The 27680-nt window shown below is 38.3% G+C and overlaps 1 protein-coding gene across 1 annotated transcript in view; it reads right to left on the bottom strand.

Annotated features, from left to right (window-relative positions):
- The window catches only part of LOC138081853 (alpha-fetoprotein-like), a 47948-nt gene extending 21105 nt beyond the window's left edge, over positions 1 to 26843 (bottom strand). Inside the window, exons 1-9 of the mRNA XM_068974967.1 lie at positions 26759 to 26843; positions 25386 to 25437; positions 25106 to 25247; positions 23183 to 23394; positions 17263 to 17395; positions 11718 to 11815; positions 10421 to 10550; positions 2528 to 2742; positions 980 to 1112 (exon numbers count right to left, since the gene is read on the bottom strand). Of these exons, the coding sequence (XP_068831068.1) occupies positions 980 to 1112; positions 2528 to 2742; positions 10421 to 10550; positions 11718 to 11815; positions 17263 to 17395; positions 23183 to 23394; positions 25106 to 25247; positions 25386 to 25437; positions 26759 to 26843 (1200 nt within the window). The remainder of the gene's footprint in view (positions 1 to 979; positions 1113 to 2527; positions 2743 to 10420; positions 10551 to 11717; positions 11816 to 17262; positions 17396 to 23182; positions 23395 to 25105; positions 25248 to 25385; positions 25438 to 26758) is intronic.
- Between the last annotated feature and the right edge of the window lie 837 nt (positions 26844 to 27680).

Raw genomic sequence — 27680 nt, 5'->3', positions numbered from 1 at the left:
TTACCAAGCTGCCATGAGGATAAAATAGGACACTGGTTGTAAAGCTACTTTATAAACTCTAAACGCCCATCCTCCTATAAGGGGCTATTATCATAATAAGGGTGATTATGAAATCTACAGGTGATGCCTTGAAAGGTTGCTAACTAGATCTTCCAGGATCCAGTGCATGATAATCTGAGGTGGAGCCTCATAATAATAACAGAAATAAAGTGCACAATAAATGTAGTGTGCTTGAATCATCCTAACCATCTCCCCCCACCTCCCCACCACGCCGGTTCATGGAAAAATTGTCATCCATGAAATGGGTCCCTAGTGCCAAAAAGGTTGGGGACCACTGTTAACCTACAGAAGTCTAAATCACCTTTATTCAGCTTTCTCTCCAAGAACGGGAAGATGCCCGATGTACCTGCTTAGATTCAGACAGAACAAGAAGTGCCTTCGCCCTCTATTCCCACCTCTCTGTAAACGCCCAAGCCACTCATTAGCATAACAAAAGCCAGAACCTCCTGGCTCCTGGTAACCTGTGAATGACAGATCACGTGGTCAGAGATTTGGAAAGTCACCTGCTTTTTCATGTCAACTGCACAACAGGAGCCACTGCCTGCAACAGTATGATTTCGGGCTTGAAATAGAGACAGTGTCCAGGCCTGCTTGGTGGAAATGGTCAACCTTCCCTCACCCTAACAGGCTATGCCTTCATGCTACCTGCTACCAGGCCAAGCAAAGTTAAAAGAGAAAATTGCACAGAGAATGTTTCATAAAACACAGGATTTATAAGCCAGTGACTCACACAGAGAGTTGCTGCTGTGCAATGATGTGACCTTTGGTTTAGATGGAAATCATAGTTTCTGTGTAGTGCTTGCAATCAGAACATGCATAATTATCTTATAAAGCATGGCACTACTAACAGCACTGGACTTCTCTCTACTTGTAATCACACCACAAATATGAGAAATAGGTTTTTATAAAAGGAATTTACCCCATGGCTATAGCATTCCAGAGGATTTTCTAATTTACAGCCTTTTCCCAGTAAACTTTGATATACTGTATCTACTCTTAAAATGACTGAAACTGCCAACTCTGGGTGTCTTCTTGAGTATTCATAAAGAAACCTGTTTCCACATGAAGCAAATTAGAGAGTAAACTGTAAGTTTCTGAAGTCATATTTTTCTTTCAAAAGCCATCTATGCAATTTATTCAATATTTTAACTGACTTTAAGGTATCTGAAAATTTGGGGTGACTGGCAGGGAGGATTTTCTGGCTATGTTTTGAGATAAGGAAACCAAATCAATAAAGTTATGTGATTTTTCCAAAGTCACACAGCAGTGAGGGGCAGATTCAAACTTGATCCTAAAATATTTAGATAAGCTTTAGTTCTTGGCTCAGGGTCTCTCCTTGCTGTTACTAGAAATTCATTTCAAGTGTGTAGATGAAACATTTTTCCTAATGACCTTTGAGGCTAGATTTTATAAATATTACAATTTTTGTAAGTATTAAATCACCATCTTCCCCTTGTCCATAATCTATACCTTCTTCTGGGTTATGAGAAAGAGAAATTTGGACTCTAGAATACTTCTAAAGGAATCATAAAATTGCAGAAGGGACCTTTGGAGTGCCTTAAGGAGGGACCTTATCTAACTGCCTCAGTTTATAGTTGGAACCTAAAAGCCTGGGGAAATTAAATGGCTTGAACTGCATTTCAAAGCAGATACATGACTGAATTAGACTGGAACTCAGGTATCCCAACTCACAGACTAATGTGATTTCCCCAAAGTTGTGCCTGTCCACTTTTTCAGTACCAAATGCAAGTCTAGGGAAAGTGAGTTCAGATAGTGACATTTACTTTTATAAGCCAATGTCAAATGTAATTGCAGAAATATAGCTAATGTCACTCAAGAGAAAACTTTGAAGAAAACTCAAATTTTTATACTTTGTTGGAATTTAGTTTCTCCAAATAATACTTTACACAGTGACTTTGGAAATATTTCAGTCACATAATAATACTATCTTAATATTGCATCTTGAAATCAGTTTGCTTTATGACCCAAATAATTTGTACTTCTTCATGGGCACCAGAGATGTTAGTATTCCATCTCTTTAATCTTGAAATGCTATGCAATGGCTTTGATAGTAGGTATTAAAATAATCAGAAAAGCTGGCCATACTAATCTGAGGCCCTTACTTAAACATGACTCTAAGTCTCTCAAAGCAAAGCTTGCACACTTGACACTCACTTTGTTTTTAAAAATTCCTGTATTGGTTCTCTACATTTAGAACTCAAGAGACCTTCAACTCCCCTCCAAATGCAGTTGATCCAACCACCCAAAGCCTACATTCCCAGATGGCCACAAGTAGCTAGAACCAAATAGTAGCTGCCACCTTGGACTCTACAGAGCATATCTTTTTGGCCATTTAACCATTGACTGATATTGACTAGCCTCTGCCATCATTCAAGTTTGCAATTTCTCCCAAAGAATCCATAAATACAATATCCCTTTATTAAGGTTTTACAAAATGCCTTATTACCTTTGTAGGAAGAAATCTTGCTTGTCAGTGAATTGTTTGCATACAGACTGATCTTCTGTAAACCTGCGAAGGGGCAGGGATGAGAGATCAGGTTTGTCATCATTTTCCGAGTTGATAATGCATTCTCCTCGGAATGGTTCTGGCAGTTCACAGCATGGAGTGAATTTGCTAGATAGAATAGCCTGTTTAGAGCAGATGTAGTCCATAAGCTGACTCTATAAAACAGAAAGGGAAGCAGTTATTTTTGATGATTTCATTCTGCACATATTTATTTTTATTGAGAAAAGCAGAGGAAAACTTGGCCTTATATTGCTTTTTTCTTGGCAAACTGAAAGACCAGAAAGGCCGTTTATACTGACTCTTTCTAATAAGAAAGCTTCTCTACTTGACCTTACTCAAGTCTCACAGCTCTCAAAGAACTTAAAAGAAGACAGATTGTATTACTGTTTTCAAGTTTTGCCTAACAAAATACAAATAAAGAGTTTTATCACTTGCTGTTGCTATTGTTTTAGGATCTCACTTGAGAAAACATTTTGTCACTGTCATTTTCTATATACATTACTATAACATTACTATTACACTTACATATTTACTTAAAAGTAAAAAGTAGAAGTGAAAGTGTTAGTCGCTCAGTTGTGCCCAACTCTTTGCCACCCCATTGACTATAGGCCACCAGGCTCCTCTGTTCATGGAATTCTCCAGGCAAGAATACTGGAGAGGGGTAGACATTCCCTTCTCCAGGGAATCTTCCTGATGGCAAGAATACACAGAAGAACTATACAAAAAAGATCTTCATGACCCAGATAACCATGATGGTGTGATCACTCACCTAGAGTCAGACATCCTGGAATGTGAAGTCAAGTGGGCCTTAGGAAGCATCGCTATGAGCAAAGCTAGTGGAGGTGATGGTTGAGTTATTTCAAATCTTAAAAGATGATGCTGTCAAAGTGCCACACTCAATATGCCAACAAATCTGTAAAACTCAGCAGTGGCCACAGGACTGGAAAAGGTCAATTTTCATTCCAAACTCAAAGAAAGGTAATGCCAAAGAATGTTCAAACTACCGCACAATTCCACTCATTTCACACTCTAGTTAAAGTAATGCTCAAAATTCTTCAAGCCAGGCTTCAGCAATACATGAACCGTGAACTTCCAGCTGTTCAAGCTGAATTTAGAAAAGGCAGAGGAACCAGAGATCAAATTGTCAACATCTGCTGGATCATCGAAAAAGCAAGAGAGTTCCAGAAAAACTACTTTTGCCCTATTGACTATGCCAAAGCCTTTGACTGTGTGGATCACAATAAACTGTGGAAAATTCTTCAAGAAATGGGAATACCAGACCACCTGATGTGCCTCCTGAGAAATCTGCATGCAAGTCAAGAAGCAACAGTTAGAACTGGACATGGAACAACAGACTGGTTCCAAATAGGGAAAGGAGTACATCAAGGCTGTATATTGTCACCCTGCTTATTTAACTTATATGCAGAGAACATCATTCAAAATGCCAGACTTGCCGGGAGAAATATCAAAAACCTCAGATATGTGGATGACACCACCCTTATGGCAGAAAGTGAAGAAGAACTAAAGAGCCTCTTGATGAAAGTGAAAGAGAAGAATGAAAAAGCTGGCTTAAAACTCAACATTCAGAAAACTAAGATCATGGCACCCAGTCCCATCACTTCTTAGCAAATAGATGGGGAAACAGTGGAGACAGTGACAGACTTTATTTTTTGGGGCTCCAAAATCACTGCAGATGGTAACTTCAGCCATGAAATTAGAAGATGCTTGCTCCTTGGAAGAAAAGCTATAACCAACCTAGACGGCATATTCAAAAGCAGAGACATTACTTTACCAGCAAAGGTCTGTCTAGTCAAGGCCATGGTTTTTCCAGTAGTCATGTATGTATTTGAGAGCTGGACTCTCAGTAGTCATGTATGGATTTGAGAGTTGAGAGATTTGAGAGTTGAGCACCGAAGAACAGATGCTTTTGAATTGTGGTGTTGGAGAAGACTCTTGAGAGTCCCTTGGATTGCAAGGAGATCCAACCAGTCCATCCCAAAGGAAATCAATCCTGAATATTCATTGGAAGGACTGATATTGGAACTGAAATACTTTGGCCACCTGATGCGAAGAACTGACTCATTGGAAAAGACCCTGATGCTGGGAATGATTGAAGGTGGGAGGAGAAGGGGATGAAAGAGGATGAGATGGTTGAATGGCATCACCAACGCAATGGACATGAGTTTGAGTAGGCTCCAGGGGTTGGTGATAGACAAGGAAGCCTGAAGTGATGCAGTCCATGGGGTTGCAAAGAGTCGGACACAACTGAGTGACTGAACTGAACACACACACACACACACACACGCAAATTAGTACGTGTGTATATGAACAAACTAATCGCTACACTTAAGGAACTCACAGGTCTAGTTGGAGAGTTTAAATAATTAAACAACAAAATAATGCATTATAAAATAAATTGTTAGAGAAATATGTATATTATACTTTGGATGAGAAAAGAGAGATTGCAATCCCAACTAGATAAGATGAATGATTTCAGTCTTGAATGACAAATATAAGTTAGTTGGAAACAAATGGAGAGGAAAAAGCATACTAGATGTATTCATATTGATCTATAAAGAGTCTTAGAGGTGAAGACCATGACATACTTGGGAAATGATAGATTAGGATATTTCGAACTTACTGGGAATATTTAGTTGACATAAAGATCAAGAGATCAGGAGAGAAGGAGAATGTACTGAAAGTCTAGATCTGAGAGTGGTAAGTAGAAGCTGCATTATGGGGTCAGGTTGAGATCAATAGGGAGAATGTCTACATTAGTTTGGAGACAAGGCTGCCTTCAGTGGCTTACTAGGACCAAATCTGTTTCAATAAAGTCCTGTTGAAAGGGGAGGCATTGGGCCTGTGGGCAGTAGTTCTAGCAACAAGGCTGGCAAAGGCTCTGTGATCACCCACCTATAGATTCTAACATTGCCCTCAGATTGGGAGTGTTTTGGCCAGGAGATTTTGTAGGCCCGGCCGAGAAATGGCATTGGAAAAGACGCACTGGTAAAGCCTCTGATGCTGTGAAAGATTGAAGGCAAAAGGAGAAGGGGGCAGCAGAAGATGAGATAGTTAGATGGCATCAGTGACTCAAGACATCAATTTGAGCAAACTCCAAGAGCTGGTGAAGAACAGAGGAGCTTTGCATGCTGCAGTCCATGGGGTTGCAAAGAGCTGGACATGACTTAGCAACTGAAAAACAACAACAAAAGAAATGACATAAATCACTTCTGACTAGGCTCCACCTATTTGTAAGACTGGAGTAGTCTTACTCCATTTTCCAAGAACACTATCTTGGGAAAGAATAAGAAATTAAACAATCCTTTTGCAAAACTGATTAATGAAAGGGATAAGGAGGTATAGTTACACAATTGATGTTTTTAGTTGTCCAATAATAATATTGTCAGGCAGAACTCTATTTCTAAATGAGAAAATACTAGTGAAGGAGAAGTTTTAAAGGAAAGCGTATATTTCGAGCCCTGACATAAATAAGGATAGCTGAGTCTCATTATTCACAGTAGTTATAAACACTGAATTCGCGAATATTGAATCATCTGCCCTAGAGGAAATAGAGGATAAAGTTTCTAACTCTGACCACATGTTCATCAACAAATCAAGACATAACCCTTGTTTTGTGTATGTTTCTGTTTAAAAACTCCTTATTTAATATACAGTAGTCCTCCCACCCCTGTTTACTGCAGGGGAGACATTCCAAGATCCCCTAGTGGATGCCTAAAACTACAGGTAGTACCAAACCTTCTATATTTTTTCCTGTACATGCACACATATGATAAAGTTTAATTTATAAATTAGGCACAGTGAGAAATTAACAAAAGTAACATAATAAAATTGTAGCAATATAATGTAATAAAAGTTATGTGAATGTGGTCTCTCTCAAAATACCTAATTGTGCAATTTTAATGCCTTTTCTATCTTAACTAACTAAGCACTTATCATGTACTGTAGCCGAAACTTTGGCAGTTTGATGTGTGACAAAACTAACACGAATTTATTTTTCCTTCTTCACAATTTTATAGAGAAAAGATTTGTTCTTACCATGGATCTTGGTGACCTCAGCATATGATTTTTTTTCCTTTCCCTATTAGGAGAGCTTTCACCTTTCCCCTTAAAGGATGCACTTTATAGCTTCTGTTTGGCCAGCATCGCCACGCTTATGCACTGAGGTCAGTTTGTGACTTGAACCCAATCACCGTGATCCCAGGGCAGCCAATCTGGTGACCTATATGACTATCATGACTAATCCACAGGAAACGCTAGACAAAGAGATGAGTCACATCCCAGATGCGATGGAACAAGACGGCACAAGATTTCATCTTGCTGATCAGAATGGTGCACAATTTAAATCTTAGGAATCGTTTATTTCTGGGCTTTTCTGTTTACTATTTTCAGATGGAATTTGACTATGGTTAACTGAAACCTTAGGAAGCAAGGCAGGAAGTAAGGGGGACTACTGAGTATTGGCAATTTATTTACATTGAACTCACAGCCGCTAACACTGTTACTCATGCATGAACAAAGCTTGTCTAAAATATATAGTCCTTCTTCAAGGCACAACACAGCTTCTTGTGCTTAGGAACACTGGGCAATTCTTCAGTGTTATATACAGGGCCATTTTAAACTGCTAAATTGTCAACAAAAAATGCAGAAATGCAGAAAACATGGCATTAAATGAACATTTCTTTACGGAACGAGAGCTACAGTGGGAAGGCGGAGAGCATCGCCTTGTTCTATTGCAGCTGGAAACTTGTGCATCAGACAACTTAAATTTCCACTGCTTTGAACATGCATAAGTTTCTGGGAATGACCACAGAGTGTTGTGAGTATTAATTTTGGGGTTACAAAAAAATTTCGGCATGTAGGTGAATTCACAAGGACAGAATTCATGAATAATGAAGATTAGCTGCTGCTGCTAAGTCGCTTCAGTCGTGCCCGACTCTGGGCGACCCCATGGACAGCAGCCCATCAGGCTCCCCCGTCCCTGAGATTTTCCACTGGAGTGGGTTGCCATTTCCTTCTCCAATGCATGAAAGTGAAAAGTGAAAGTGAAGTTGCTCAGTCGTGCCCGACTCTTAGCGACCCCATGGACTGCAGCCTACCAGGCTCCTCCATCCATGGGATTTTCCAGGCAAGAGTACTGGAGTGGGGTGCCATTGCCTTCTCCCAAAGATTAGCTGAGAACACATTTAAATGAATCCATAACAGAAGAAATGGAGAAGCTGTACACCAGGTTATACCTCCATCCCTGTTCCAGCTTCACAGACAAACCCTCGCAAAATAGATATGTTACAGTAATATTTATTTCAGAGAATTCAAAAGGAAAAAAATTCTAATCCATTTCTTAGAAATGAGCATAACTGGACACCAAAACCAGATTAAGTATGTGCCAAAAAAGACAGTTCCAAATCCAGTTCATATCTAAACATAAGTGCAAAACTTTGACTTATATATGTATAATATTCATAGAGAAAGGCAGAGAGAGAGAGAAAGGCTAGAGACAGAGTAAAATGAGATTGACTTGAGCAATGTAAAGATGGGCAAAAATTAATAAATCTTTTAAGATAATTCACTAATGGATAAGTCAAACAATATAAATCAAATGATCATCTCTAGGAGATAAAAGAATATTTGCTAATGTTCAGAATCCACCCTAACTGAAACAAAGCAAAATGACCTCTAAAAAGGGATGAAAAATTACATGTAAACAATTTCTTTATAAAGCCAATAACTCTAAACCTGTTACCTTTATAGTCTGGAATATGGCAAGAATGCCAGAAGTACCCATAGTTATTTTATATTGGTTAGAATACTAGCCAATACTATTAAATAACTGGAGAACGTTCTAGCACATCTGTCACGTGGTTTCAATGGTTTAGTCACTAAGTCATGTCTGACTCTTGTGATCCCATTAACTGTTGCCCACTAGGCGCCTCTGTCCATGGGATTTCCCAGGCAAGAGTACTGGACTGGGAGAAGGAACCCATTTCTTTCTCCAGGGTATCTTTCCAACCCAGGAATTGAACCCAGGTCTCTGGCATTGCAGGCGGATTCTTTACTGACAGAGCTATGAGGGAATCCCATGTCTATCACAATATAGACTATAATGGAAGCTGTTCTTGAGTTACCAATTTGGAATAGGTATTGTTTATGTGTTAAAGGACTTAAGCAATTTTGTCTTGTTTTAACAACCATGGATAGTCCTCAAAGTGAAAGTGAAAGTGAAGTTGCTCAGTCGTGTCCGACTCTTTGCGACCCCATGGACTGTAGCCTACCAGGTTCCTCTGTCCATGGGATTTTCCAGGCAATAGTACTGGAGTGGATTGTCATTTCCTTCTCCAGGGGATCTTCCCGACCCAGGGATCAAACCCGGGTCTCCCGCATTGTAGACAGATGCTTTACTATCTGAGCCACCAAGGAAGTCAAAGTTCCCTGTAATTTCCCTGCAAATTCACATAAACTTCATGCAGATAGAAGTCTGAGAGCCTATCCTGAAGAGCCAGCAGGACTTCTAAGTGTGCAGGACAGTATTCCTTCCAGTATCAGTTGAGATTCTTGCCATACAGAAACTACTCCAAAGAACAACTTCACATTGCCTGTCTCCAGGATGGAATTCGCAGTGGCAGCCACCGCCTTTACAACTGGTCAAGATGACATGGCACTGACCTCAGCAAGCAACGGCCAACTGCAACAGCTGCCAAGGAAAAGCTGTGGCCTTAGCCCAACTCTCTGTTCTGGCAAAGTAAATATTTGAGGACTAAGAATTCTAGGGATTCTGTTGAGTGTTCTAGTCAATGATTTTTCTATTTTAACTACACTTGTTACCCACATCCCTTAATCTGTTGTGTGCCTGTGTGCTTCAGTTGTGTCAGCCTCTCTGCGACCCCATAGACTATAACCCACCAGGCTCCTCTGTCCATGGAATTATCCAGCCTAGAAGACTAGAGTGGGTTGCCATGCCCTCCTCCAGAGAAATCTTCCTGCCCCAGGGATTGGACCCACATCTTCATCTCCTGCATTGCAGGCATATTCTTTCCCCATTGAACAACCCAGGAATCTGTTGTGTAATGAGACTAAAATGGTTGGAGGTAGAGCTTACTGCTCTTAAGAGAAAAGGATTTCTCTCTGAAATCATGTTATTCTTACTTTGCTTCTGCTTTATTTTTTAATTGTGATGAAAACTATTAGTTTTCAAACTTGCAGAATGGATAGGAACATGACTTGTATACGATTGTAATTTACTAAACCCTTATTGGGTTTTTAACAGCTACAATATATTCCTTCTCTGGGGTTTTGAGACTTTATATTTGAATCTGGGACAGATAAATTCTATTTTGCCCATGCCCCAGCCCTTGCCCCTTGTTGCCATATCTCTGTTTTGGTGGTTTCTTCTTCCCTCCAGGCTGGTATGGCCTGAAGGTATAGTTTGCAATTATAGGATTTGCTAGAGATTCAAAGATGAATGAAATACAATCACAATTTGGGAGGAAATTAACAGTCAACTCTAAAAATTTAAGAATAAAATTTAAGAATAAAATAATAAAGTAAAGTAAGACAGGTTGAGAAAGGAGGGAAAAGGAGGGAAGAAGGGTGAGGGAGGGAGGGAGAGAGAAAGAAAGAAAAAAATGTTGCATGAGAAGAGAAAGGAGAGGAGACATCATTCTACTGGTAATATTAAGAAGTAATAATTACTCTTTTAGCTTTAGTATATACCATATTTATATGGTATATATTATATATATATATTTATAATATTTATTTAAGAAATACAAATATTTTTAAATTTGAGATGAGTTTTCAGGAAAGAGAAAATCTTACCCTGCCAAGTACACACCCTACTGCATTTCCTTCACAGCAGATCTGATGCAAATTTTTAATATCCATGGACAGCTTGGCAATTTCAGAAAAATTAGCTTTAGGTTGCTTTTTAGTCAACAGAACGAATTCCCTGGGGGGAGAAAAGTGCATTTTTAAATTTTTGGATTCAATTCTTTCTAAAATTAGTCCTAGTTCAATGAGTGATCAAAAGAATAGAACTACATTTATAAATGTAGGATGAAGATAGTTGCATATTATGTTTTCTATTTCTTCAGTGACAGAATCCAGAGCCATACAAAAATCTAAGTCACAAAATGAAAATTATTCAGTTCATAAATGGTCATTGTCATTATTCAGATTATTGCTTAAAGAAGTTGAGTTGCTTGGACAAGTACTTTGAGAATTTATCTGACCTATTTCCAAATAAAATTCTTTTCCATAAAGACATTAATTATAAAAGGTTTGGTTCTCCCTTGCCCCTCTCTGTTGACAACTGAACAACATCCCTGAAATTTTTTTTGTTCTGTTGTTCTTTAGTCACTAAGCTATGTCCAATTCTTTTGTGACCATGGACTGTAGCTTGCCAGGTCCTTCTGTCCATGGGATTTCCAGGCAAGAATACTGGAGTGAGTTGCCATTCCTTCCTGACCCAGAGAGCAAACCTCATCTCCTCCTTGGCAGGAGGATTCTTTACCACTGAACCATGAAAAATAGGCTTGCCTTATAAGAAGAACTGAGCTTCCAGGCAATGTGATATTGTCCTAAAATGGGTAAGAAGGTGATATAAGGAAGATGCATGCATTCAGGGGTAAACAGAAACAAAATCTGGGCCAAGAAAGAGACATGTTGAGTGACATCAAATTCTCCTCCCACTCCACACTCCTCTATCCCCACCCTAAAAACACCACTCAATTTTCCTGTATTCTGTGACATTAGAGCCAAAATCTTTCTTATCTTCCAAGAGAAAAATACCTTTTGTCCTCCAGCCTTAACCATACAGAACAACTAAGGGTATGAATCTGAATATAGAGAATCTTTTGTACACTGGAAAAGAGCCTTAAAAATTTGAGCTGCGGGAAGATATTAAGATAGGAGACGGTGAGTGGAGACGAGGACTGTGCAATGTGAAGCATAGCCCAGGGTGCCCTGTTGAATAGCCGAGTAGCACACCTGTAGAGAGAAGAACCCGGTTTGTGCTGAGAGACATTAGTGAACAAAAGATAGATGATTTTTCAATGAGTTCAATCAGAGGGTGATCCAAAGCAGCAAAGTCCACAAATCTAAGTAGGTGACTTACACAGCTGTTGCTACTCTGTGGTTGAATTTAATCCCAATTTCACATAAATGGTGATGCCTCAAAGATATTTCTCTAACGTACTTTCTGATGGGTTCCAGCTGTAATTAGAAAAATGACTCATCAAAGAACTATGGTAATAACTGAAAAAGTTCACCTCATGGTTAGTAAAGAAGAGAAAAAAAAAATCATGTATCTTCTCAAAATTAGAAAGTTTTTATTGCCTTACCTATAAGACCAAACATAAAAGCATGATTTGGTGAAAGTTTTGTTTTTCTGTTGTTTTTTGGGTTTATTTGTTTTTTACAAAATAGCACTCACTTCTCCAGAGATCGCTTGTCCCTTAACTTAGACATTTGATGTATAAATGAGAACAAGACTGTGAACAAACAAGAATCCAGAGAGCTGACAGAATAAATTTCAATAATGTCTTACAGTTGTATTTCAGTTTTATTCAAGTTACTAGCCCTGTCATGGTGAACATGTCTTTAAATGCTTATCTATAATATACACTCCAGTTTTGCAATATAAATTAATGGAGTCCCCCCAAAGCTTCATATTCTTTAACTCAGAATTTTGACTTTTGAAACTCTATTCCAAATAAATGTCTCTGAATAAACAAAAATATAATTATGCAAAAAGAACATGTATGCCTTGCTATGGTAGCAAAATTTTGGAGACAAAAATGTCTCAAAAGAATAGAGATGCCTAAGTGAATAATGGCACATTGTTTTTGAAAAGATGTACACTTTTAATGTAAAGTACATATGTTTAAGTTTCTATTAAAAACTATATATTCAATTTGGTCACAAGAATGTACAAAATAAAACCTGTGAATGAATAAAAATAAATATACTGAAATTAGTATCTCTGTGTGGTGAGAATATAAGTAACATTTAAAATTTCAGAATAGCTCTATATATTGACTTAAAACATTATATTGACCATATCTTAATTTTACTTCGGGTATCAATATCTTACAATGCTTCTTTAAAGAACAAATTTAAAAATTCATACAGAGGCATTACTCAAATCACAAATCTGACACTAAGATAATATTTATACTTTATAACTAATTATAAATATAATTATTATTTTATTTTTATTTTGTTGTGTTACACTTCTTTGAAATCAATACAAATAAGGTTATTCTCTTCTTCACAAAAGAGTCTGTGAAAGCTTAACTCATAAAGCACATTCTGTGATCACAGACATCACTTTAACACGATTGACTATGCAGTCTTCTCTGGGTAAGGACTAAGAACTCCTGGGAACAGACATTCTGGAGGCAAGCAGGACTGTAACCATCATAGAGCAAGGGAGAGGAGAAAAGAACTTAACTAATTCAAAAGCACCTGCTTATTTAGTAGCAGCAGCAGCAGCATGCTTAACATTATAGGGACACATAGCTGGACCTAGAGATTGTTGTACAAAGTGAAGTCAAGTCAGACAGAGAAAGACGAACATACGACATCGCTTATATGTGTAATCTAAATTAGTGGTACAAATGAATTTATTTATAAAACAGAAATAGAGTCACAGATATAGAAAAAAAACTTATGGCTACCAACAGGGAAAGTAGAAGGGAGGGATATATTTATTGGGAGATTGGGACTGACATATAAACACTCAGTTCAGTTCAGTCGCCCAGTCTTGTCCGACTCTTTTCGACCCCATGAATCGCAGCACGCCAGGCCTCCCTGTTCATCACCAACTCCCGAAGTTCACTCAGATTCACGGCCATCGAGTCGGTGATGCCATCCAGCCATCTCATCCTCTGTCGTCCCCTTCTCCTCCTGCCCCCAATCCCTCCCAGCATCAGAGTCTTTTCTGATGAGTCAACTCTTCACATGAGGTGGCCAAAGAACTGGAGTTTCAGCTTTAGCATCATTCCTTCCAAAGAAATCCCAGGGCTGATCTCCTTCAGAATGGACTGGTTGGATCTCCTTGCAGTCCAAGGGACTCTCAAGAGTCTTCTCCAACACCACAGTTCAAAAGCATCAATTCTTCGGTGCTCAGCTTTCTTCACTGTCCAACTCTCACATCCATACATGACCACAGGAAAAACCATAGCCTTGACTAGACTGACCTTTGTTGGCAAAGTAGACACACTGCTATATATAAACTGGACTTCCCTGGTGGCTCAGAGGTTAAAGCATCTGCCTGCAATGTGGGAGACCTGGGTTTGATCCCTGGGTCAGGAAGATTCCCTGGAGAAGGAAATGGCAACCCACTCCAATATTCATGCCTGGAGAATCCCATGGACGGAGGAGCCTGGTGGGCTACAGTCCACAGGGTCACAGAGTCGGACACGACTGAGCGAGCAACTTAACTATATATAAATTAGATAACTAATAAGGACCTAGTGTATAGATAGCACAGGGAACTCCACTCAATACCGTTTAAAGACTTTTATGGAAATATAAAATACCTCGAATAGCCAAAGCAATCTTGAGAAAGAAGAATGGAACTGGAGGAATCAACTTGCCTGACTTCAGGCTCTACTACAAAGCCACAGTCATCAAGACAGTATGGTACTGGCACAGAGACAGAAATATAGATCAATGGAACAAAATAGAAAGCCCAGAGATAAATCCACACACATAAGGACACCTTATCTTTGACAAAGGAGGCAAGAATATACAATGGAGTAAAGACAATCTCTTTAACAAATGGTGCTGGGAAAACTGGTCAACCACTTGTAAAAGGATGAAACTAGATCACTTTCTAACACTGCACACAAAAATAAACTCAAAATGGATTAAATATCTAAATGTAAGACCAGAAACCATAAAACTCCTAGAGGAGAACATAGGCAAAACACTCTCCGACATAAATCACAGCAGGATCCTCTATGATCCACCTCCCAGAATTCTGGAAATAAAAGCAAAAATAAACAAATGGGATCTAATTAAAATTAAAAGCTTCTGCACAACAAAGGAAAATATAAGCAAGGTGAAAAGACAGCCTTCTGAATGGGAGAAAATAATAGCAAATGAAGCAACTGACAAACAACTAACCTCAAAAATATACAAGCAACTTATGCAGCTCAAGTCCAGAAAAATAAACGACCCAATCAAAAACTGGGCCAAAGAACTAAATAGACATTTCTCCAAAGAAGACATACGGATGGCTAACAAACACATGAAAAGATGCTCAACATCACTCATTATTAGAGAAATGGAAATCAAAACCACAATGAGGTACCACTTCACACCAGTCAGAATGTCCGCGATCCAAAAATCTGCAAGCAGTAAATGCTGGAGAGGGTGTGGAGAAAAGGGAACCCTCCTACACTGTTGGTGGGAATGCAAACTAGTACAGCCACTATGGAGAACAGTGTGGAGATTCCTTTAAAAATTGCAAATAGAACTGCCTTATGACCACGCAATCCCACTGCTGGGCATACATACCAAGGAAACCAGAATTGAAAGAGACACATGTACCCCAATGTTCATCGCAGCACTGTTTATAATAGCCAGGACATGGAAACAACCTAGATGTCCATCAGCAGATGAATGGATAAGAAAGCGGTGGTACATATACACAATGGAGTATTACTCAGCCTTTTAAAAGAATACATTTGAATCAGTTCTGATGAGATGGATGAAACTGGAGCCAATTATACAGAGTGAAGTAAGCCAGAAAGAAAAACACCAATACAGTATACTAAAACATATATATGGAATTTAGAAAGATGGCAATGACGACCCTGTATGCAAAACAGCAAAAAAGACACAGATGTGTATAAAGAACTTTTGGACTCAGAGGGAGAGGGAGAGGGTGGGATGATTTGGGAGAATGGCATTGAAACATGTATACTATTATGCAAGAATCGAATCGCCAGTCTATGTCCGATGCAGGATACAGCATGCTTGGGGCTGGTGCACGGTGATGACCCAGAGAGATGTTATGGGGAGGGAGGTGGGAGGGGGGTTCATGTTTGGGAACGCATGTACACCCGTGGTGGATTCATGTCAATGTATGGCAAAACCAATACAGTATTGTAAAGTAAAATAAAGTAAAAATTAAAATTTAAAGTAATTAATTAATTAATTGAAATAAATAAATAAATAAAGACTTTTATGGGGGTAAAATCTAAAAAAAGAGTTGGTCTTTGTATATGTATAACTAGTTAACTTTGCTATACAGCAGAAAGTAACATAACATTATAAATCAACTATATGCCAATAAAAATTTTTAAAAATTATAGGGGCATATTATACATTAAGGAAAAATTTCCTCTGAAAAGGGTTAAAATTAAGAAAACTTTGTAACAAATTAGCTGGAAAAACTAACAGTCATGAAAAAGTTCATTCTTCCAAAATGCCTGATAATGAAACATAAGTCTACACAATCACTTGCTTTTGTTGTTTTTAATAATATGAAACCAAAAGGAGAGAAAAAAAAAAAAACTGTGCTGCTTAGGATTCAGAATTTGCTTCTGAAGGAACTGGAGTTAACTCCAGTTCCAGGGGAAGAATGGAAGAGAGATAAGAAATATACGTGTGTGTGTGTGTCTGTGTGTGTGTGTGTGTAGCTTTAAAGATAACTATGATTATTGCATACTTAGTATATGCTAGAGACTCTTTAGCTACATCATTTAATTTCTTACACAAGGTAGAAGATGAGGAGCTCAATAGGAGAAACATAGTTAAAGGAGTAGAGAAATAGGGGTTGAGAGGATTATGAGAGAAATGCTCATTGAAGAGATCAAAGAACACAGCAAGAAAACAGTGTTACTGCATTGATTATCAAACTACTATTCATTTCAGCGCGACCTTTGAAAAATCCATCCAGTGTGCCTTCTTGAGACAGTTATTTTATGTTGGTATCCAGAGAACCTTTAATGAGCATACATTAAAAAGTTCTTTTATCATGGAACTAATCACTTATTTATGTCTATTCAACTAAGGAAAAAAGGCCATATGGTTAAAATTAAATGTGTGGCTAATGGTATTTTCCAGGGTTAGCTAAAATAAAGTCTTCTAGCTCATGTTCCTCTTACAACAAGCTTTTGTTACAGTGTATTTACTTTCTCCTTCAAAGTTTTGTAGTATTTCAGCCAATAGAGTTTAATAAAGGTAAATCTTGAGGCTTGGTCATAAAAGGCCATACAACTTCTGCTTTATCCATAAGAATACTCATTCTTGAGACTCTGGCCATATGTTAGCAGTCCAGCTGCCCTTGGGCTGCCACACTGTGAGGAAGTCCAAACCAGCCAAGTCAATGACACCATTTAATTAATTATTAAATAAGGTAATATGAGAAAAAAGAGATGTTGGGGTGTTTTGCTATGCAGAAATAATAATTGAAGTATTAAATATGTATTATGAAGTGATATTTGTGCTGGATCATGCTTCTCAAATTTTGAGGACTATATGAATGGCCTGAGTATCTTGTTAAAATGATGTCTTATTGAGCAGGTCTGGAGAAGAGCTTCATTCTGCATCTTTAACAAGCTGCAAGGTGATTCATACGCTGCTGGTCTACAGTCCACACTTCGCATAACAAGTTCCTACATAACAGTTGATAAAAAATAGTTTACCTTTGTCTGGAAGCATTCAGCCTTATTTTCTTCTTGGCAACATGACTGAACAGCTGTTTCATAGCAAACAGACATGGTTAAAATAGTGGGTCCATACACGAATGGGTGCTTCCTAGAAGTTTCATAAATGTACCTATAATTTGACAAATACAAAGTCATAGTAATGGAATTATTATGGAATAATATAATTTGGAATTCAAGAACATGTTCTGACACTGTTTCTTAAAAACTTATGATTCATTTAGCTTAGTTGACCTGAAACTTCTAGAATTTCATGGTAACATAAATGGGATACCACTACACTTAAATGTATCAAAGGTTCACAACAGACAGGTCATTGTGAGGTTAGACAGTGCCCAAGAAGTAATCCACTGTATCTTCTGGACCAGTGAGAAAAGGAAATCACTAATTAAAAGTGTTCATTTTTATATAAGTAGTAAAAGTAGAAAGTTATTGTAAATGGAGGATAGTACAGCTGGTAAAGGGGAACTAAATTTAGAAGTTATTGGTGGATGAAGAGGAATCTTTCAAGATCATCTGTAAGTTCTTTCTAGACTACAAAAGTTTATGCCATTGTCCTCCAAGGTGTGTCACTCAATATTTGGGTTTATGACTAAATCTGAATATTAATTTGCTTCTCAAATTCATTCTTTTCTCTTTTTTCTTACATTTTTTAGGTCACATTTTGTAAAATGTGGGATCTTAGTTCCCCAACAGGAATCGAACCAGTGCCCACTGCATTGGGAGTTCAGAGTCTTTTTTTTTTTTTTTAAGATATAAAGGTTTTTTATTGAAAGCCAAATCAGAATAATAATGAATTAATCCAGGTAATTTAATTAGTCACTGTTAATAATGTTACAGTTAGTGACATCTGACAGTCCAGGAGGTGGATAAGACCTATTCTCTTCCCTAGCATCAACTCATGCTATTTTAATGAGTGGTTGGTTTTTAAAATGGAATAAAGCTCTAAATTTGGGAGAATTCACATTTTAAAAATCTGTACCTCTTGTGTTTGGTTGAAGCCAGAGCTTCAGATAGTGTTTTTCTAAGTTCTTGCTAAGTAGAAATATTTGTAACACAAGAACTCAGATCATCCTGGAAGTCTCATGTAGAATGGGAAACTTTATCAAAGAAATCACAGTTTTTATTGTGATTGTTGTCACTGTTCAGTTGCTAAGTCAGGTCCAACTCTTTGGGACCTCATGAATTATAGCATGCCAGGCTCCTCTGCCCTCCACTATCTCCTGGAGTTTACTCAAAACATGTCCACCGAGTTAATAATGCTGTCAAGCCAATCACCACATAGTGCTTGTGTGCTTGCTAAGCCACTTCAGTCGTGTCCGACTCTGCATCCCTATGGACTGTAGCCCACCAGGCTCCTCTGTCCATGGGATTCTCCAGGCAAGAACACTGGAGTGGGTTGCCATGCGCTTCTCCAGGGAATCTTCCAGACCCAGGGACAGAACCCATGTCTCATATCTTCTGCATTGGCAGGCAGGTTCTTTACCTCTAGCACCACCTGGAAACCCCAGACCATCAGGGAAGTCCCTCTCAAATTCATCCTTTACACTCACTGTGGAGCCTGGGCACCAGGCCTGCCTTTCACTTATCATCATATCTCCTCACACTATTCCAAAAGCTTGCTCAAATTACTTACTCCCCACCCCTCCTCCCACACACAAATACCCAATGAAGGTTGATATTGCAGACAAAAACTGGCTTAAGGCTTAAACAAATCCATTTTCTCTTATAATCACAGGAAAGTTTCTTCTCAAGCCTCCCTTGCAGTTAGGTGAGAACATGTAACTGAGTTCTAATCAATTGAATAAACATGCCATATACCACTTCTAGGCTTGGCTGTTAATTACTTTGCACAGTTCTTTGTTCTTTTTCTTTTTTGAAGTAAACTTTGAAACACATGCTCCAGGTGGTATAGCTCCAAAATAGAAGCAACTTTCATTTCTGAGTTACTTCTTAAAGGAAAGTTGTCAGGAGCTGAGCTGAGCTGAGCTGGAGAAGGCCGAGAGGCCAAGTGCCAGAGCAGCTAATTAAGACAAAAGCCAAAATGAAAGTATAGTCAGGCTTTATTTACTTTCAGGGATAGTATATTCAAAGGGGGCTTCCCAGGTGGCTCAGTGATAAAGAATCTGCCTACAATGTAGGGGATGTGAGTTTGATCACTGGGTCAGGAAGATCCCCTAGAGAGGGGAATGGCTACCCACTCCAGTATTCTTGTCTGAGAAATCCCATGGACAGAGGAGCCTGGTGAGGTTCAGCCTATGGAGTCACAAAAGAGTCATTCACAATTTAGCAACTAAACAACACCTTAAGCGAAAGGAGAAAAAATGGTGTTCTCCCCACAACCTTCAGCCCAGACTCAACCTACTTACTCTTGAAAGTTCAATCAACAGACTTGTTTCAATTCAGCAAGGTTTCTTAAACATAACTTGTAGGGGGAAATAAAGCAGAATTTATATTATTAAGATATAACTGCCTCTCAAAAAAAGGCAAAATTCTTGGCCAATAGGAAATCTCAGTAGAGTCATTCAGTATCTTTGCTTTCTATTGGGTACTAAGCTAAACTAAGAAAGATCTTCATGACCCAGATAATCACGATGTTGTGATCACTCACCTAGAACCAGACATCCTGGAATGTGAAGTCAAGTGGGCCTTAGAAAGCATCACTATGAAAAAAGCTAGTGGCGGTGATGGCATTCCAGCTGAGCTATTTCAAATCCTAAAAGATGATGCTATGAAAGTGCTGCACTCAATATGCCAGCAAATTTTGGAAAACTCAGCAGTGGCCACAGGACTGGAAAAGGTCAATTTTCATTCCAATCCCAAAGAAAGTCAATGCCAAAGAATGCTCAAACTACCTTACAATTGCACTCATCTCACACACTAGTTAAGTAATGCTCAAAATTCTCCAAGCCAGGCTTCAGCAATACGTGAACTGTAAACTTCCAGATGTTCAAGCTAGTTTTAGAAAAGGCAGAGGAACCAGAGATCAAATTCCCAACATCCGCTGGATCATGGAAAAAGCAAGAGGGTTCCAGAAAAACATCTATTTCTGCTTTATTAACTATGCCAAAGCCTTTGACTATGTGGATCACAATCAACTGTGGAAAATTCTGAAAGAGATGGGAATACCAGACCACCTAACCTGCCTCCTGAGAAATCTGTATGCAGGTCAGGAAGCAACAGTTAGAACTGGACATGGAACAACAGACTGGTTCCAAATAGGTAAAGGAGTATGTCAAGGCTGTATATTGTCACCCTGCTTATTTAACTTCTATGCAGAGTACATCATGAGAAATGCTGGGCTGGAAGAAGCACAGGCTGGAATCAAGATTTCTGGGAGAAATATCAATAACTTCAGATATGCAGATGATACCACCCTTACGGCAGAAAGTGAAGAGGAGCTAAAAAGCCTCTTGATGAAAGTGAAAGAGGAGAGTGAAAAAGCTGGCTTAAAGCTCAACATTCAGAAAACAAAGATCATGGCATCTGGTCCAATCACTTCATGGGAAATAGATGGGGAAACAGTGGAAACAGCGTCAGACTTTATTTTTTGGGGCTCCCAAAATCACTGCAGATGGTGATTGCAGCCATAAAATTAAAAGACACTTACTCCTTGGAAGGAAAGTTATGACCAACCTAGATAGCATATTCAAAAGCAGAGACATTACTTTGCCAACAAAGGTTCATCTAGTCAAGGCTATGGTTTTTCCATTGGTCATGTATGTATGTGAGAGTTGGACTGTGAAGAAAGCTGAGCACTGAAGAAGTGATGCTTTTGAACTGTGGTGTTGGAGAAGACTCTTGAGAGTCCCTTGGACTGCAAGGAGATTCAACCAGTCCATTCTGAAGGAGATCAGTCCTGGGTGTTCTTTGGAAGTACTGATGTTAAAGCTGAAACTCCAGTACTTTGGCCACATCATGCGAAGAGTTGTCTCATTGGAAAAGACTGATGCTGGGAGGGATTGGGGGCAGGAGGAGAGGCGGACGACAGAGGATGAGATGGTTGGATGGCATCGCCAACTCGATGGACATGAGTTTGAGTAAACTCCAGGAGTTGGTGATGGACAGGGTGGCCTGGCATGCTTCGAATCATGGGGTTGCAAAGAGTCGGACACGACTGAGCGACTGAACTGAACTGAACTTAGTTCCTTTCAAGAATTTTCAGTACAAACCTCCAAAGGCAAAGTTGAACTTCGTATGAGGAAAAAACTTTCTAATAATCAGAACCACTTAAAAATATAATAGAAAGTCCCATTGTAAAGTAACACAGAGTCATACTTAGTTGGAAGTTGGGTACTAAAGTAAGATATATAATAAAATTTTACCATGATCACAACTGTTTTTGAAAACTTCTTACATAATCCAAATGTACAAGAAGGTATACATGTCCAATACACTATCTTTTGATAAGACCATAATAGCTGACTTTTCTCCAGCTTTGATATAAGTTACTGTTTCTTTGAGAAATAAAGTTGTTGGCTTATAATATAAAGCAAGTAATCAGAAAATTATTTTCCCTTGAATATGTATAGCTGTAGACACGACTGAAGCGACTTAGCAGCAGCACGCATTTAAGTTAAATCAGCATATGAAATAACTCCGCAATACTGACTTTGGAGAAGGAAATGGCAACTCACTCCAGTACTCTTGCCTGGAAAATCCCATGGACAGAGGAGTCTAGAGGGCTACAGGCCATGGTGTTGCCAAGAGTCAGACACGACTTATTGGCTAAACAACAGTAACTGATTTAATTGTAAATGTTCAAGAAGAGATTAGATTCACTGCCTGAGTGTTAGTTAGGTTTTATAATCTCTGAATGTTCAACCCAAACCTGATTTTATAACTCTCACCTCGAATGGCTAGTAAATAGCTAACCAAGCTCATATTTAGTTTCTTATTTGGTTACCGCTCATGTTAGGCAAGTAAGAACCTGTCCAACCCGCTGTCCCTTAGTCCTTTCACCCTAAGTGACTGGGCCATTTAAGTTCTTCTTGAAGGCTCAGTAACTCATGGGGGATTTCTGCCTCTGGATGGTTGAATTAAAGATGTTTACATTGTTCAGCATCAAGTCACCAGGTCTATTCATTCATTTCTGGTGTAGAGTTTAATTTCTAAAATCCGAAATTATGAATGATAGAATCAGCACCATGCTTCTTGCACTATATCCAGCACTCAGTTCCTTCCTTTATTCCTGGTGTCTGTCTGTCTTGACCAAATGACCAGAACTGCATTCCTTGAGAACTGAAGCTTTGCACTTCTCCTGTCATTTTTGTCTCTCGGTATTGGTTTCCTGCGTCTGAGCCCCAGCTACTTGCTTGTAAGTCTCTAAAGATAGACATCTATGCTAACTAAGAAACCAAAATATGAGCACACCTACCCATGGGCTATAATGCTATCCACTGTAGGCAAGAATTATAGAATCAGAGTTCTTGAGTAGAAACTGATCTCTGTCCAATCTATCGTTATTGTTTATTCCTAGGTTCCCAGTGACAGAGTCTATGCCTGTCACATATCCCTCCTGTTATACCTTGGTGAACCTGTACTGGCCCCTTGCCTAAGCTGTTACCTGCACTCTGTTTCCAATACTCTGCCTGTTATGCTTTGCCTACTAGACCATAGTTTTCAAGATCATTTGCTACTGGTCTGACCAATCCAACCCTTAAGGAGATGGGTCCTTTACAGATCCTAGTCATTTTTAGTGTTTGATGACAGGCATTTTCATGCCCTCCAGGGTTCGCTAAGACCATTGTCATTCTGAAGGAAAAAAATAAATTGTAGCTCAAATTTTTACTTTATTTTTATATAATAAAGCATTGTGTACTCAGAGGCTTTATCTAAAAATCTCTCTTCAAAATTAGAAAATACTTTTTCAAAGACCTGGCAAGGAAAGGTGACTTACTGGTCTTTCACTGGCACTTGATTCTCTTTGTCCATCTCACAGATCTGCTCGGGATTTGAAATCCGGAATATTTCACTGAAACCTGCATCATCCTTTTTGTGTAATAGGAAACACTTGTGTCTTGCTGTCTTATTTATATTGCAACAGTCAGAAAATACACGCTTGTCAGCCATTCCTTCATTATAGCAAATATGCTCTAGGAAGGTAGTCATCTGTAGAAGGAAATAATAACATGAGGGAAGGCACATATGGTCCATACTCCTAACCATAAAAAAGTTCAGGAATTATAAAGAAAAGGCAACTGAGTGTATAACCTTATACTCTGTATCCAATAGTCCTTGGACATAGCTCTTTTGAGCAAAAGTCTTTTAAAAGATTGTTAAGTCTCATGTGCTAGACATTGGCCAAATAGAATTTATCGTTCTCTCCCTACTTATATAAGTGTTTCATTTTCATACAGCTGAGAGGTATTAAAATAAGCATAAGCCAAAATGGCCAGGGCCTAAAGAAATCAAGGAATTTTTAATAAGAATTATCCACCAAGAAATATGTGATGGCTTGCTTTCCTTGTTTCGTGATGGCTTTTAGTTGGTTTCCATGGGGACTTATTTTAAAAATTGAGCTCTAAGGCAATGCGTATTCAGTGTCAAATATTCTAACAGAAATGTAATGATTCAGTTTTCAAATGCCTTTGGATGGCAGTAAATGTGTGGGATGCTGTAAACCTCAAATGACATTCCAGATTTAGGGGATAAAGTCAGAAAAAGGTCATCTCTTGAAGTGGAAATAAGAAGAAATCACTGTACAATAAGTGCAGAAGTATTTCATGTAAAGTGTGTTTCTAATAAGGCTAATGATTTTTCTATGACTGTGTGCATGCCCTGCTAAGTCGCTTCAGTCGTGTCCAACTCTGCAAACCCTTGGACTGTAGCCCTCCAGGCTCCTCTGTCCATGGGATTCTCCAGGCAAGAATACTGGAGTGGGTTGCCATGCCCTCCCCCAGGGAATCTTCCTGACCCAGGGATTGAACTCATGTCTGGTGCACTGGCAGGAGGTTCTCTCACTACTAGCACTACCTGAGAAACCCTTTCCTACGACTACTTAGATTCTAATAAAAAATAGATAGGTTTTAGCCCAAGAAGATAGAGTGGAAAAAACCTACAAATAAAGAAAACTATTTGTATTTAAATTGTTGATATGAGAATAATTGATTCAAAAATATGTAGATTATAAGACTATGTTGATATGTTTATCAATAATTTTTGGGACTTCTCTGGTAGTCCAGTGGTTAAAACCTCACCTTCCAATGCATGGGGTATGGGTTCAATTCCTGGCCAGGGAGTTAAGATCGCATATACCTCACAGCCAAAAAACCAGAACATAAACAACAAAAGCAATATGGCAACAAATTCAATAAAGAGTTTAACAAAAAAGAATTTTTATAATCACAAGATATACACTTTATAACAGACAATAGTAATTTTCAAGATTTTCTACTAGGTGGGAAAAAAACCTAGAATAATATTCACTTTCTTCTTCTTTTTTATATTCTCTTAGACACTTTTTTAAATCAGTATTTTAATTTCCCAGGAATCTTCATATGAGATGTCAGACAATAGTAGTCTCGTGACAGAGAAAGAGCAATCAACTTAGATGAACAAGCTGACATTCTATGGTATAATTCATTTTCTCAAGCCTTTGGTTCTCAGAATGTGATCTCCTAGATATGAGCTTAATATACTGTAGGTTCATAAACCTGCAAAGATTATATCTTGAGTGTGACTCATGTACACATTTTGCTTTAAAATCGCTTGCTTGATTATTCAATCAACCCATCCCATAGCAACATCTTTCACTTGCAATTTAGTTTTTGTTTTGTTTTTTTTAAAATAGAGAGGAAAAGGCAGAACATGATTCACCTACCAACTGGTGACAGGATTCTGATGGTAATTCATGTGACTTGAGGCTCTTGCATTTTTCTGCGAGATCTAGCAACTCTTGAACTATGATTTGTACTTCTTCATAAGTCAGTTTCTGAAGAAACTGTGCAATCATAATGTTAGTGCTGAAACAGAACACTTGTGTGAATGTTGAAGCCAATCAAACCCCTTTCCTCCATCAGTCTTGTTATATCACTGCCCTACTCCCCTACAAAATAATATGAATGTAAATTTCAATTAAAAAATTTGATAATAAAACTCACACAGCTTTTAAGTTCTCCTCTAGATAATTCTGGCCATTTATTTGCTGCATGGCTGGAAAAAGAAAATGAGATTTTTATTTGCAAAAGAGGAAATTTTCCAAGTTGAAATCCCCTTTTTACAATTCAAACCTACATTTATTCACTCATAAATTTCCAGATCTGTTTTTGTTTACATCATAAATCAGGATAAATTTTATAAGAATATATATTTTCTTGTATTTGGGCTTCCCAGGTGTCTCTGGCAGTGAAGAATCTGCCTGCAATTCAGGAGATGTAAGAGACGTGGGTCAATCCCTGGGTCAGGAAGATCCCCTGGAGGAGGGCATGGCAACCCACTCTGGTATTCTTGCCTGGAGAATCCCTTGAGCAAAGGATTCTGGCGGGCTTCAGTCCATGGGGCCACGAAGAGTTGGACATGACTGAGCAACTGAGAACATTTTTTGTATTTAAGCTGTATTCTGTGAATGATTTATTTCTAGTCCAAAACATCATGTAGTTGAAATCTGTCAAATATATATTCTTATCTGTCATTGGCCAACAAATGTTACACATATCTGTATTGACACTTCTGAGTTAACTAAACTTGACTTTTTAATTAAATAACTTACTAGAAGTTACTAGCTCACCCAAAGAACACTAAGAAAATCAAATGCTGGCATTAGGAACAACAATATAAACATTACTACTTTGCTAGTCTTAATGTGGCAAAGACAATATCTTATACAACTAGGATTCACTCAACATCTTCATCACTTTCACTCACCGTGTACACATACACATGCTCTCTATTGAAAACATGTCTTCCTTCTTATACCAACAGCTTCTGAAGAGTTTGAAATTGTTCAGTAGCTAAGTCTAAAGAGTTTAGCCACTATCTATTTAATAAAGAAACCATACCATTAGCAATATTAACAAGGAGAGGCTTTGGAGACAGTTATTCTGAGTTCGGCCTCTAGCTCGATACTGAATATGGCCTTGAGAAACTAACTTAAGCACTCAGGGTTTTTGTGTCTTTATCAATCAAATGTTAATCACTTTTACTACACTGGATAGTGGTTAGGATTAAATGAAAGCCTATATGTGAAGCAATGAGCACAGTGGCTGGCACATAGTAGGTGCTGAATAATGTAGCTCATGATATTAGTCTATAAACACTATTGCTCAATCTAAAATAATTTATCCAATTTTAAATGCAAGTTCAAAATATATCATTCTCTCGTCTAGACTGGAAGTAAAATGTATGTGTTTCCCCGTGTGTGTTTTCTGCTTGTGTTTCCCCAATATATTAATTCTTTTTTTCAATCTATGAAGTTTTGTCATGATGTTTCACCTCCTGGCACAAGGATGTATAGGTTATAAACAGAATTCCCTACCTGCATCTAGTAAACTTCTCTGAAGAGTCTGACACTTAATGTAGCTGAAGAAAATAAGAAAAGATATGGATCTAACAGTCTTCATTATTTCAGATAAACTTTATAGAAGGTACTCTATCATTCGAGAGAACTGAATAATCCTTTTATATTCTTTCTGAGTAAGTACTATTAATAATTAAACTTCTTCTGGTGAATATTTTCCCCAGGCCACTATAACCCTGAAAAGATTACAGAAATTCATGATAATGAAGAAGTATTTCTGATAGATAGCATTCATTAATGAATACTGGATTTTAAAATGAGTCATGTCAATCTACTTGTTTTTTCAACATTACATCACATAGGACTTGAACTAAAGTAATCAATAGACGTTTTTGGTAAATACCTTATTTCCTAGAAATGCCTGTTGACATGTACAAAGTTCTAAAATGGCAGGAGATCAGGTAAACACATATTATGACTACCCTAGTTCCAGTGCTGGATACATTTTTAGGTCTCTAGTGAGAGTGGGGAGCACAGATTTGGGAAACAAACCCGTGAGAATGCAACCTATATACTGAGTGTTCGCTGCAAGTCTAGCACTTTATATGACTGTATTTAGGTAGCAGGATTCTTATTTCTTGAATAATAACTGAAGACTCAGGGTTGTATAATTTGCTCATGGACTCACAGGTAGAAATTCAGGTCTTTCTGATGTCAGACCTCACACCATCCAAGAGCTAGTAGTAAAAGTTGAGATACCAACATCTCTCAGCTGTTTTCTGCTTTGCCTATAATCCAGGTCTTTAGCCTAGGGTAGGACGCTGGAGACTATGGATTAACTTAGAAGTTCAAGCTAAACTTAAAGCCCCAAAGTTTTGGAAATAGGAGACCACTGGTTACTATTTAAACCATTCCTGTTCTCTGTTTCCTCATTTATAAA

Source organism: Capricornis sumatraensis, chromosome 7 (genome assembly GCF_032405125.1).
Source record: "Capricornis sumatraensis isolate serow.1 chromosome 7, serow.2, whole genome shotgun sequence".
NCBI lineage: Eukaryota > Metazoa > Chordata > Mammalia > Artiodactyla > Bovidae > Capricornis > Capricornis sumatraensis.
This window is presented reverse-complemented; position numbering and strand designations above follow the sequence as displayed.